At 35.8% G+C, this 13,288-nt stretch overlaps 3 protein-coding genes and 1 pseudogene across 3 annotated transcripts; all 4 read right to left on the minus strand.

The window, feature by feature from the left end:
- Positions 1 to 358: 358 nt before the first annotated feature.
- On the minus strand, positions 359 to 2,051 carry LOC136224262 (large ribosomal subunit protein uL2-like; annotated as a pseudogene).
- Positions 2,052 to 2,970: 919 nt separating this feature from the next.
- On the minus strand, positions 2,971 to 5,990 carry LOC136223675 (probable methyltransferase PMT19). The gene is made up of 6 exons (XM_066011793.1): positions 5,246 to 5,990; positions 4,436 to 4,646; positions 4,044 to 4,338; positions 3,581 to 3,964; positions 3,422 to 3,499; positions 2,971 to 3,360 (listed from the first exon to the last, which is right to left on the minus strand). The coding sequence occupies exons 1-6, from the start codon at positions 5,882 to 5,884 to the stop codon at positions 3,162 to 3,164; spliced, it is 1,806 nt and encodes a 601-aa protein (XP_065867865.1). The 5' UTR covers positions 5,885 to 5,990; the 3' UTR covers positions 2,971 to 3,161.
- A 3,867-nt stretch (positions 5,991 to 9,857) lies between these two features.
- Positions 9,858 to 13,079, minus strand: LOC136222104 (polyubiquitin 11). The gene is made up of 2 exons (XM_066009585.1): positions 12,923 to 13,079; positions 9,858 to 10,693 (listed from the first exon to the last, which is right to left on the minus strand). Exon 2 carries the CDS (start codon positions 10,691 to 10,693, stop codon positions 10,004 to 10,006), a length of 690 nt encoding a protein of 229 aa, XP_065865657.1. The 5' UTR covers positions 12,923 to 13,079; the 3' UTR covers positions 9,858 to 10,003.
- LOC136222103 (uncharacterized) lies at positions 10,838 to 12,916 on the minus strand. The gene has a single exon (XM_066009584.1). The coding sequence runs from the start codon at positions 11,965 to 11,967 to the stop codon at positions 11,017 to 11,019; it is 951 nt and encodes a 316-aa protein (XP_065865656.1). The 5' UTR covers positions 11,968 to 12,916; the 3' UTR covers positions 10,838 to 11,016.
- Positions 13,080 to 13,288: the final 209 nt, after the last annotated feature.

Raw genomic sequence — 13,288 nt, forward strand, 5'->3', positions numbered from 1 at the left:
AAATAAGGGAGAAAGAAAGAGAAAATAGGAAAAAGAGATAAAAGTTGTATAGATTAAGATAATTTGACATAGTTGTATTATGTTTTACAAGGATGAGTTATTTGTAATAAATCAAGTCATTCTTGATTATTATGTAATTTACCCTTAAATTTAAAGTCAAACTTCTAAAGTTCCAAGCCCAATGGGCTGAAACAGTAAACATTACAAGTTGAATTGAGTCTGAGTCTGCCAGTCAACCCATCAATTACTATTGCATTCAGACCAATCGGGGATTCTTCCTGTCCTCATCCCCAAACCTTTGTTTTCTTGGCATTTGGCATGGTATTAAAGATGCACAAAATCACCAAATTAGAAACTGTTGCCAAAATGTTGTTTATCAAAATTAAAAGAAAAATAACGCTGTAACATATAGATGGACAGAGCAACAAAACTTCAAATACTAGTACCAAAGTAACTTTCTAAAGACAACAACTGTATTGATACTAATCTATGCACTAAGCCTTATCAGCTTTAGCAGCTGTGGCAGCAGCTTGCCCCCGAAGACGACCAGTCCTCCTTGCAGCGATAAGACCAACTTTTTTGTCCGGGAGGTGCATCACGCCTAACAGTACTAGCGTGACCAATATGTTGGTGGTTACCACCACCATGTGGATGCTCCACTGGATTCATGGCAATACCACGAACCTTTGGCCAGCAGTTTCTCTTCACTCTGTATTTGTGATAAGCGTTTCCTGCCTTCAACATAGGCTTCTCCGTTCTCCCTCCACCGGCTACTTGACCAACCATAGCTCTGCAACCACTCGGGACAATCTTCTTTGCTCCAGAAGGAAGCTTGATTCTGGGAAACAATTTAGGACATAAGAAACTCTGGATATTAAATTCAGACCTTGTAAGTATTTTAGAGGAAGTGCAGGCAGTAGAAACTAGGCAAGAAAGCAACAGAAAGAGCAACAGAACACAATCAGGCTTAACCGAAACAAAACAGCTGTCACAAATACCCATATAGTGCCTTTCAGAATATGAGGAATCCCCTCCAGAGGCTTTCAGTTTAATCTAAAAGTTTCGGAAGTAGATGAAATGTATAATGGCTTAATGCGACCAAACCTAAAAGTCCTGGCTTAATTGATGTGATGAAATGTGCTGAAATGAAGTATCAAGGCTCAATCCACCGAAATCAACCAGAATCAGCATGAACAAGGCCTCAGATCCTAAGGATGCTTTTTGCCTAATAAGTTATCAACAACTCAAAAATCCACATGAATTAAATTCAAGATCACCACACTCCTACATATCCAAATTAAACCCTACCCTACGGGAAGCACAAATGAAAACTAATAGTTGTAAAAATATAGATTGTTTAATTGAAATTTCCTAGGCCCTGAGGATAGAGGAAGTAAAGTAGTTTCTGTTGATTTGTTGTTCAGGAACTAGTACTTGAACAAATTCGAATCTCTGACAACCAATTTTTCTAAAACATCTAAGATCTTGCATCTAATGATAGGAAACAAAAAAGAGAAAAGTTGAATTCATACCTGCTAGTTCCATTATCAGGATTATGACTAACAACAATAGCATAATCGCCTGAACATCGAGCAAAGGAACCTCTATCACCGACATGGTGCTCAACGTTGCAAACCACAGCTCCCTCAGGAATCGATCTCAAAGGCAAAACATTGTCGACCATCAAATTAGCCTTCTTCCCACAGTATACAAACTGACCAGTATACATTCCTTCGGCAGCAATGAACAGCTCCTTCTGGTGCTTGTATCGGAATGGGTGGCGGAAAGTGACACGGGCCAACGGAGCTCCACGACCCGGATCGTGAATGATTTCTGTAATCACCCCTTTCAGATATCCATTTCGCTCGCCGAAGTCAAGGGAGCGGAATCTGGCGGGACCTTTCCGGTGGTGGGTATGGGACTTGAAGATGGAGCCGGCACCCTTACGTTGGGCGCGAATCACTCTACCCATTTCGGCACGGCGGCAGCGGGGATTAGGTTTTCAGAGATTTTTTATTTAGATACATTAAGCCACTTTTATTTTTGGTCACGTTAAGCCACTAATCTTTGATGAATAATTTTTTCAATTAACCTAACTTGTTAATATTAAAAATAAAATTGCTCATTGTTGTAAATGTTTTACACATTGTCCTTAAATTTTAAGTCAACTGAAACGGGTAAACATTACAAGTTGAATTGGCTCCCAGTCTCCCAGTCAACCCTTCCATTCCTATTGCCTTCCTCTCTTCAATGTCCACACCAAATATGGAATTTCCTTTCCTCATCCCTGAAATCTTAACGGGATATTTTTATTTCGAATTTTTTGACATTTCGCATAGTAAAATGATAAAGAATAAGGTTGAGTTTGAGTTGAGTGGTAGAAAGAAACAATAAAATTGACTAAACCTAATAACTCTAAAAAGAATCGCAAAAAAATATATATAAAGAACAAAAAAAAAATGTTAAATAAGAGGAATATTGAGGACGGGTATGAGGATCCCTATAGGATGGAAATACATATTCCCATCTCGCTTCCGTCCTCGTTTATGGAGGATAAAAAACAATTCTCATCCCCGTCTCCAGAAACATAGGAGGAGAGAGGTTAAACAGTTTCCATGCACTAGACTCCAAATTTAAAGGGATTTAATTTTTTTTATTACAATATTTAACTAAATTATTTTTATTATTTATTATATCAAAAATTAAGTGAAGATTAACTTATCCCGGAAATATTTAGAACAACCTAAAAGTCTTAAAAGGCCCAATTTTATTATTATCTAATTAAATTATTTTTATTATGTCAATAATCAAATTAAAATATTTTAGTATTTCATTTTGTAGAAACATTATTGTTATACGAAAATATTAATTTTTTTTAATGAATAACTTGTAATATCTTCATTTAGCACAATGCTCAAAAAATGTTTATACGTTTATACTTCATGGTTTTGCTTTGTTTGTACGTTTCTTACCTTCTACAATTGGTTAAAATATGCTACTGAAGATCTCGAAGATCTCGAGTTAGGCAGCATACAAGTCTCTTATGCGGTTACGCATTTTCCGTATCCGTTTCCGTGTAACGTAGCTAATACATTATCTAAACTATTGGATTTGCTTAGGAACTGAGTGATGTTATAGAATGTTTAGGATGCCAATCATATCTATTTAGAATTGTCTATTAATAGTATCTTCTCTGGGTGATAACGTCCGTTTTCGCTGTGGAAGACCTTCCCGCGCCATCTCATCCTATCAGTGATGCCTTTCAATTTCACAATGATATCAACATGATCTCTTATTATCACAGCCCCTTCCGGTCGAACAATCCGCTGAATTTCGAGGAGGATATCAACAACGTCACACCTGCATCATACATAACAAATGAAACAAAGAACAATAAAATGAACTAAACTAAACTACTTACTTGTTACTATACATGCTGAATATGCCGTGTGCATGAATCAGATCGTACGTCCTCGGGTACGTATCGAAGGCTTCACACCTGCACGTCACCCGAGTTAAGCCACCTATAAGATCAAAACAAAGCCACGGTATAACAAGAAATGAAGTCTTTGAACCTTACCAATCCGTGTAAGTTCCAAGAAGGCCGCGATCATACACGATGCTAAGATTGTTCGATTGTCTTGCACCGAAAGGTACGACATTCATTACCCAAACCGGATACTTAGCCAGTGCTGCAGCAAAACCACCAATGCCAGCATTCATATCCATTACATTTCTATAAGTACCTTCAAAGAGAGACTTAAGTATCTTCTCATAATATCCAACTCTTCTTTTCCACATCCGGTTCTCATCGTTGTAAGCTCTGACCGAAATTCCTTGGCTTCTAATTCTAGGTGGAGCAACATTCAATCTTTTCGGCCATTTTTCGAGAGCACCCCCGGATACATCGTGGAGCTCTTTCACGTCCGGAAGAGGAGTAATACACGGTTCCATCTTCGTATACCTAGCAAGAAATAAGCATAATACATAAGGAATGGCCTAATGTTTCATAGGCTAAATGTATGAAGACTAAACTAGCTCACCATCCCGCATCAGCGTCATTGCTAACGCAAAAACGAGACTTCAAAGTTCGGGCCTTTTTGACGCAGTGTACGTGATTCGTTGGTTTTCTCCAGACAGCAAGGGCTCCTCTTTCTCCTATTTTCTTCCAGCAGAGCCGCCTAGCAAGATCTTCCAATATGTTCTGCTCGTGTTCTAACTCGCGCGCCTTCGTCTCCCAGGCATTGTAGGAAGTTTTCCAACTTATAGGCGGACCGGATAGTACCCAGTAGCCACCAGGGCGCAACACTCGGTCAATCTCCATCAGATAGAGTCCACCTAGCCATTTGCATTTGGATGAACACATAAGAAAAAGTACTAACAATATTAACATTTTATGAGTAACAAAACATCAAATGAATGCAATTGAGAGTACCATAAGCAGTCCATTGCACCAGGCATCTTGCGCAATGAGCCATATCGAAGGATCTCGACGGGAATGGCAACCGATGAGTGCTAAGTATACCGAGCATAGCTGGAAGACCCCTTTCCAGAGCAAATTGTACTTGAGCCTCATGTATATCTCTTGGTGCTATTGACATTGTCAATATTTTGTAGTCCATTAGAAATGCCCCAAAGCTTGCAACCTGAGATTTTGTTAGCACATTATAAACAATTCATTTCGATGGACTGAACTACGAAAACATGCTCCAACCAAGCATAAATATACAATACACCCGGACTGACATGATCGTCATTTTTCTTGCATTTACACCATGTAGAATATATAGATGAAATAACACGACTTTGACATTACCCGAAATTGAGTTTCCTAAATCATAAGGAAAAAGTCTCCATTTTTTTCAATAGAAACGTTTCAATCGAAAAGATAAAACCACATTAATCATTCATATTTGTTTATTGTTCTTTTTCAGTAATAACAGAATATTTTATTGAGAAAAAAAGGAGAGGAAAAGACAAATTCAGAATATAATAAGTGCAGCTGGAGAATAAGAATAACACTAACGAATTTCTAACAAGATAATACAATTTACATAGACATAAATAATCCCATTAACATTACTCGTTCATCATTTTTAATGCATTTATATCATATTTACAACCCAATTAACGCCCATACTTTTGACATAACAAAACACGATTATAACACGAAAACCCGAATTAGCATCCAAAATCACTAAAAATATGCATTTAAAAGAAAGATTATAATCCCAAAATAACTTACCCCACATCCAACATCAAGAACAGTCCTAATAGTCCCAGATTTCAAAGGCACTAAACGTCCAATCTCCTCAACATAACCCTTAACTCCTTTCTTAAACGAAGTCCCACCACCAGGAAAAACCAGCAATTCACCTTCCAATCTAACCCAATTCTGCGATTTCTTAAACACACTTAGCTTCTTGAAAGGCACATTCTTGAACCAGGCAAAGTCCCTACTTTTTGGCCAAAGAAACGGCTTTTTATACCCATCAGGAACAGGAACCAAACACTTCAATTTCTCACTAGTTTCACCACAATGCCTCTCTCTGTGGAAGAATCTTTCAGTCGAAAACAACACTTCCTTCAATGGGTCATGACAAGGGCAAAAAAAAGTGAAGTTTCCAGGGCAAAAGTTGAAAAAGGTACGATCTTTATCGGTTTCTTGGGGGAGAGGAAGTGTGTGGTGAGATTGGAAGTTTAGGGGAGGTAATGAGAAGTTGAAATCAGAACAATTGAGTAGGTCTGGTTGAGTTGGGGGAGGAGGAGGAGGAGTGGAGTTGAAAAGGTCTGTTTGGAATCCGAGAATGTAGAAGAAAGAAAATAAGATGATGAAGATGAGGATTTTGAGTGGGGGATTGCTGAGATTCTTGAGTTCTGGCATTCTGATAGAGCTCCAAATGGAAAGGAAGATGAAGATGATCTTTGTGTTTATTGGAAACTTGTGAAATGTAACGTCAAGATTACTTTTTGTTTGTGTCTTGGTAATGGTTTTTTTCAATTTTTATTAGCATGATCAAGGTTTTGCTAAAACCAGTAAACTACTTGAGGTTCTGGGTTTTTGTACTATAAGGTGTTCTCATATTTACTCATGTGAACCCTTTTTTTTACTGCTTGCACTTTTCTCCCAGCTGCACAGCATTGAGAGGTAAATTGCATTCATGGCCACTGAATTTTACCCATTTTCATATTATGACCACTAAATTTTACCCATTTTCATATTATTGCAACTGAACTTTACACTTTTTAACACTAGTGATCACTTAACGCCTCAAAACGACCATTGACGGCTAAAAATAAAAAAATCCAAAGCGTTAACAATATTCTAAGGAACTTTAATTCTTGAAAATTTTCGTTTTGAGGTCATTTAGGTGTTGTTTGGTTAGGAGAGAAAAAATGAATTTATAGAGAGAGAAAGCTCCAAAAAAATGTGATTTTTTAAAATAAAAAATGTGGTTTCATGGTAAATGTCGTTCTGAACAACTTTAATTCTTGAATATTTTCATTTTGAGGTCGTTAACGGTCATTTTAAGAAGTTGTTAAAGTTGAGTGGCCACCGATATTAAAAAGTGTAAAGTTCAATGACTATACTAGGAAAAAATAAAGTTGAGTGACCATAATATAAAAATGGATAAAGTTCAATAGCCATGAATGTAATTTACCCAATTTAAGGGGCTTAAGCACAACTTGTCGGAAAATTAAATTTTTTGTAAAAGTTGTATACCAACCTTTCATTTTTCCTAAAAATATCTATTGAGCAATCATAGGTGTTGGAAAAGTAAGGTATTCCACGTTGTTTAAAAACCATTTTGTGGTGATTAGGGTGATAATGGTGTGGGTAAAAATGTATTTTCATTCCGTCCTTAATGTTTACAAGGACGATTTTGAAAATTTTCTATTGAATATTTTGAGGATTTTTTCATTCTCATCCTTTTTCTATATGGATCCCCACAAGTAACGAAGAACCTCTATGTTCAATAAACTAATAACATTAATCAAAAAAATACATTTAATGTATATATACCGAAACCACAACACGGTAGTTTTAAATGGTTGATGTTTTATAATATAATTAATTAAAGTTTTTTCTTTGAGTAACTTTTTCAGTTAAAGATATATACACTAGTCGAAACAGAATGAGAAAGAAAATGCAATTGAAATGATTTTATATTATTTATTATTTTGTTTACTTTTTATGGTTTTAAATTAGTCTATGTCAAAGAACACTTACTCTGTCATTTACGAGTTAAAGAGTTATTTCATACATTGAATAAATTAAACTTTTGAAGTTTTTTAATATACTTTGAGTGATATTTAAAATTAAGAAGTTTATTCAGAGATATCCACGCAAATTTATACGGTAACGGGGCTAGGATCACACGGGATGGAAATAGCAATCCTCATTCCTATTCCCATTTAGGTTTCGGAGAAAAATTGCCTCCGTCCCCATCCATGCTTTTTACGGTTATTCTATGTTTCCGTCGGTTCGGATAATCTCCTCTATGTTGCCACATCTAAGAGCATTCACAATGGTTGGTAAGAACCATTGTGATTTAGGTGAGATAAGTAGCAAGGTGGAGTAATATGCCACTAGAAAGAAGTTATTTTTTAAAATTTTATGGGGTCAAAAAAATATATTAATTAATAATAGATATCAAAACTATAATTTTTCAGGACTAAAATCATAATTTTACAAAATCAAATTGTAAATTACAATGTTTCTGCAAAGTAAAAAGTGAAGGCAGGATGCCACCTAACTCACCATATATGGCACGTGTACTCCACGCGCCAGATCAGACGCTTTAGGACTATCCATAACCCTTAACTTGCTACTTTTTGGATTTTAGGGAAATGGACATTGTGTTACTTAAATTTGTAAAAAACTTGTTTTTGCAATAAGTAGCCTAATGGTTTGAAATTAAAAAAAAAAGAAAAAAAAAAAGAAAGAGTAGTCTAATGGTTTGTAACAACCAAATCTAAGATTGTAACAACTAAAAATACCTCATTAGAGTTGGTCTAATGGTTCGTCCTTATACACTTGGGTATGCACCAATGAGTACTCCACTTATGTGAAAGGATAAAAACTTACTTGATGTTTGTCCACTATACACGTGAGCCGTCGGACCGGGTCGGTGTGGCTATAATTTTTTATTGAATAATAATAATAATTTTTATTATTATTTTATTAATTTCGGAATTGATTTTTTAATTAATTAAATTTCTTATTTCTTAAACGTCTCTTTTAATTTGTATTACAAGTGAATTGTTTTATCCTCGAGGCGACCGATCATTGTTCTGCTTATACTTTCTGAAAGTTCCTCGAATATCATAAAGAAAGCGACATTGTGCGCAACTTTGTTTATGTACTCCAAACACCCCTATCAATGAATCTTAGGATAAAATATGTGCTTCACATATATGTTATTCCAGTCCAGCACCAAATTATCTTCAATAATTTCTCAAATGGTAGAATCATCACAATATAATCATTTCTTGCACAAAGCAGCACAAACATATGAACAAATTCTGACATTTGCGTTAATTCTGAAATTTCCTCTCCATTATGGGACAGATTGCGAGTCCTTACAGAATTAAGAGTTAGCTCTTAAAGTTGATGAATTTAGAATCAAGATATCTAACTCATCCCTCAAATTCAAATTGATAAATTTTGGTAAATTAATTCAAATTTTATTAATTTTAAAATTTAAAACTGATTATATTTAAATCAATTTATAAGAATTTGTAACTTGAAGTAAAGTCTAAAAAATAACTCTCGTGCTTTCATGTTTTGTTAAATAAAATTTGCATTTTACAGTTTCACCACGATCTCAAAATGAAAAATTCTAAAAAAATTTAAATCTTTTTTGATAAAACGAAAAACCTCAGTTAATCTCTTGATCGCAAACAAAATCTCAATGCTCGTTTAGACAAAAAAAAAAAAAAATATCATAACTACTAGTTTAACAAAACATGAAAGCACAAGTTTTTTTTTTTAACTTTACTCTAATTTTTAAGTTAGGCTAAATTAATCTAATCATGGCTACTAACTAAGTTATATTGTAATTTACCATATTATTAGAGAAACTGACAGTTCTACTTAAAAACGAATCCCAAAGAAAAGATTGCCTTTGTTGCTCATTTTTTGAAGCAAGAAAGGTGTTTGATACAAACGTAAAGATAACAATAGCATATACAGAATTGGTAAATAAATAATGCCACATTAGACCAAACCCTACTGTAGGAAAGCAAAATTATCTTTTGAATTAACAACAAATGAAAATAAAATAGCACAATACATCTAAATCACAAATGATGAGCAGAAAACACAGTTCATTTAAGACCACTCCGACATCCTGAAACCAAATATCCCGATGAATGATCTTATAATCACCACCTAACAAACCAGAACAAACATCATCAAGAATACCACGTTGAATCTTTTGAAAGAAAACTTAATTCCATGGTCACAAAAAATTAAAGGTTGTGCATGAAGCAAATACTTACAGTCATCATGTAAAAATGCGATTCTATTTGAAGAGCCTTTGGCAATAATCATTCTCTTAGACTAGTCGAGGATAGATATCACTAAAAAGGAAAATAGTTCAATTAAACTCAGAAATATATACTACTGAGTTTAATTGAACTATTTTCTTTTTTAGTGATATATACAATTTTCATATCATTGTGTGATGTGAAAACAACTCTAACTACATACAGCTAAGGAAAGAAAATCTGTCCTCGACTGGTCTAAGAGAATGATTATTGCCAAAGACTCTGCAAATGGAATCGCATTTTTACATGGTGACTGTAGGTATTTGCTTCATGCATAGTGACCGTAAGAATTTGCTTCATGCATAAACGTTAATTTTTTGTATAATGCATAAACATTTGATCTCAAAAACAGGAAAACATAAACAGTTCAACAATCAACACCATCAGCATCCAAAATGTAACCATGAAGAAACCGAGTCAATGACGAGATATTGCATATACAAAGATCTAGCTAGAATCCACCACGAAGGCGGAGGACCAAATGGAGGGTGGACTCCTTCTGAATGTTGTAGTCCGCTAGAGTACGCCCATCCTCAAGCTGCTTCCCAGCAAAGATAAGCCTTTGCTGGTCAGGAGGAATCCCCTCCTTGTCTTGGATTTTGGCCTTGACATTATCGATGGTGTCAGAGCTCTCCACCTCCAGGGTAATAGTCTTTCCAGTCAAAGTCTTGACAAAAATTTGCATCCCACCACGAAGACGAAGCACTAAATGGAGAGTGGATTCCTTCTGGATATTATAGTCGGCAAGAGTACGACCATCCTCGAGCTGTTTTCCAGCAAAGATCAGCCTCTGCTGGTCTGGGGGAATGCCCTCCTTATCCTGGATTTTGGCCTTAACATTATCAATTGTGTCAGAGCTCTCAACTTCTAAGGTGATGGTCTTGCCAGTAAGTGTCTTCACAAAAATCTGCATACCACCTCTGAGACGAAGAACAAGGTGGAGAGTGGACTCCTTCTGAATGTTATAGTCAGCAAGTGTGCGACCATCCTCAAGCTGTTTACCGGCAAAAATCAACCTCTGTTGGTCTGGTGGGATCCCTTCCTTATCCTGGATCTTAGCTTTTACATTGTCAATGGTGTCTGAGCTTTCCACCTCAAGGGTGATGGTCTTGCCGGTGAGTGTTTTCACAAAGATTTGCATCTGATGTTAACATAGAAACAAATAATGTAGAAATTATATAAATCATTTCAAATTTGCCAGTAACACATCAGAACCAATTCCTGACCAGCATATATTCCAAATTAATCACTCAATTATCTATTCTATCCATTAAATGACCAGTAAGGTAAAAAAATTCCAAAAATAAATCCAATTCAAAGAGTTAACCAAAATATGAGAGCATGAAATCGTATAACAGCAACTCATCAAATGAAACTTTACATAGCAAATAAAATAATCAAACTGCCAATCAAAAAATCTAAGCAATGAACTTTCTTAGGCTATTTCAGCAAATCAAAACTCGCTTAGTCTTGTTGATGCAGCTCCTCCTCAGATCTCCCCCCATGCTTTTTTTTACATTCGCAGTAAAATACTGTAGTTACAATGAAACCCCATACTGGAGCCAACCCATAGAGTCCAACTAGAATTGCCTCTTCCCATCCCTCCATCACCATCCATTTCGCCTCCTCCACGGAATCATCCCTAACCACTACCAATCCTTCCATTCTCCACCCAATAACACCTGTTACAACCACCATTAAACCACACAAGAACCACCCACATATCCTCCTCCCTTCCATCAAACACCACCCAACTTGAATCGCATCCCACCCAGATCGCATCTCCATAATCGAAACCACCAGACTCAATCCTAAAACGGCAATTAAGTACAATTCTACACTGACTACAACCACCCATATCACAAGTTTCAACCAAGGAGTGGGGCTCCTAACCACATCCAATAGCATGTATGGTACAATTGAGTACAATAACAGAATTGCATAGATGTAGAAGGAAGTAAGCAATGGTCTCAACCAAGTGAGTTTGATAGTGGAGAAAACAAATTGAATAGTTATGGGTGTCTTATTATAAGCATATGCTGTGGAGGTGATGACCGTTATGGCGGCAATGAGGGAGAGAAAATAAGTGGGTAAGAAATAGAAGAGTTTTAAATGAAAGAGGGAGAGAGCAAACTCACGAGACTCTCTCCAGACTTGGAGAGACTCAATGCGGGTGGCAGCCCGAGTGGCAAGATATTCCAGGTGAAGAATTCGAGTTTTGATTGGATAAGAGGAAAGGGATTGAGAAAAATGGAGAAGAGAGAGGGGGAGAGTGATGAAGATAAGGATTAAGAAGTAAATGTGTTTGTTTTTGGGGAAAATCCTGAGTGATTCTATGAGAATTTTGAGACAGCCAAAAAGGGAAGACTGTTTATTGAGGGAAACAACAATGATGGAGGAGACTCTATCAGACATTTTTTTGTTGTCGGAGGGTATTTAACAAATGGAGGACTTCAATTATACCTGACACTTAATGCTTAATTATTATTCAAAATTTACGAAAATGCCCACAATTGCTGTTGGGGACCCATGTCTAAATATTATTTTTTTCTCTAATATATTAATTGCTTCTAATAGGCCACATGTTAGGGGCTGAATTGTCCAAAATCGAGGAGAACTGGGACGCAATTGGATGGAATAGGAGAGGTAAAGGCGACCTAATTGAATATACAGGTAAGGGTTAGGGCATGAACCAGCTGTTTTCCTTAAATATATAGAACATAAGAAAACTGTAAATAATATAGTTTCACATGGACAAGTAGCATGTCAGAACCTATACAGAAGCCTATGGGACATATAGAGCAATATATCTTTAAATAAAATAAAAAAGCCCAAAATTATTAATTTGATTCCTACATTATCAACATTCGTCATGACATTCTATTAGGATTTCAGCAATCAAGGAGCAAACATCTCATAAACTAAAAATGAGCAACGCCTCAACAAAATCGTGCTATGGGCAACATCATCAATCAGCTCTACAGCATCATAATTCAATCAGAAAGGAACTCGTTAAATCAAGATTTATTAACACCACCATTAATCATGATCATCGTTGCCCCTAATAAATAATTGAAACCTAGATTCGAAATTTGGAAGATGAACCACAAAACCAACGATCTCATCAGGTTAAATTCTCTTTTAAATCCATCCAATAACAAGTCAAAATCACTGTGAAATTTCCCTGAGTGGGACTAGATTCCAACCAGAAAAATCCCAAATTCAAAGAATACATGAGATCATGAAAATACCGAATCATAAAACAATAACTCATCAAATCAAACAGCATATAGCCAATAGAGCAATTCGAGGAGCTATTAGATTAACGAAACTGAAAACTGAAAAAAGAGAACGAAGAAAACAGACATACCTTGAGAGAGCGATTTACAGCAGATAGGCTCGAGTTTTCTAATTGTTAAACGCCTAGGGATTGATTGATTATTGGTAATACTCTCTGCTTAATAATTTATACTAAAAAATCACATGAGAGAAATGACGAAATTGCCCCGCTCCTTTGTCGCAGTTGGACAACGCGGTCCATCTGATTGGCCTGAATAAGCAAGCAAATTTCTTTTTGATAAATAGTGTAATTTAATTACTAAATCTCTAATATGAGTAATTTACTCAATTGTTAGTTTCATATTGTTGTTTTAAGATCTACTTTGATACTTTGAGTAGGAAAGAAATAAGGAAGTTTGTCTTCCTTCTTCTTACCCCACCGGGTTAGATTTGATGT

This window comes from Euphorbia lathyris, chromosome 3, assembly GCF_963576675.1.
Source record: "Euphorbia lathyris chromosome 3, ddEupLath1.1, whole genome shotgun sequence".
Classification (NCBI taxonomy): Eukaryota; Viridiplantae; Streptophyta; class Magnoliopsida; order Malpighiales; family Euphorbiaceae; genus Euphorbia; species Euphorbia lathyris.

Bases quoted from the DNA above. Each gene is read 5' to 3' on its own strand.
- LOC136222103 (XM_066009584.1), bottom strand. From the start codon at position 11,967: ATGTCTGATAGAGTCTCCTCCATCATTGTTGTTTCCCTCAATAAACAG.
- LOC136223675 (XM_066011793.1), bottom strand. From the start codon at position 5,884: ATGCCAGAACTCAAGAATCTCAGCAATCCCCCACTCAAAATCCTCATC. The intron at 4,647-5,245 runs GTAAGTTATTTT...ACAAAATCTCAG, and splicing joins TTCTTGATGTTGGATGTGGG to GTTGCAAGCTTTGGGGCATT. The intron at 4,339-4,435 runs GTACTCTCAATT...GCAAATGGCTAG, and splicing joins GGTGCAATGGACTGCTTATG to GTGGACTCTATCTGATGGAG.
- LOC136222104 (XM_066009585.1), bottom strand. From the start codon at position 10,693: ATGCAAATCTTTGTGAAAACACTCACCGGCAAGACCATCACCCTTGAG.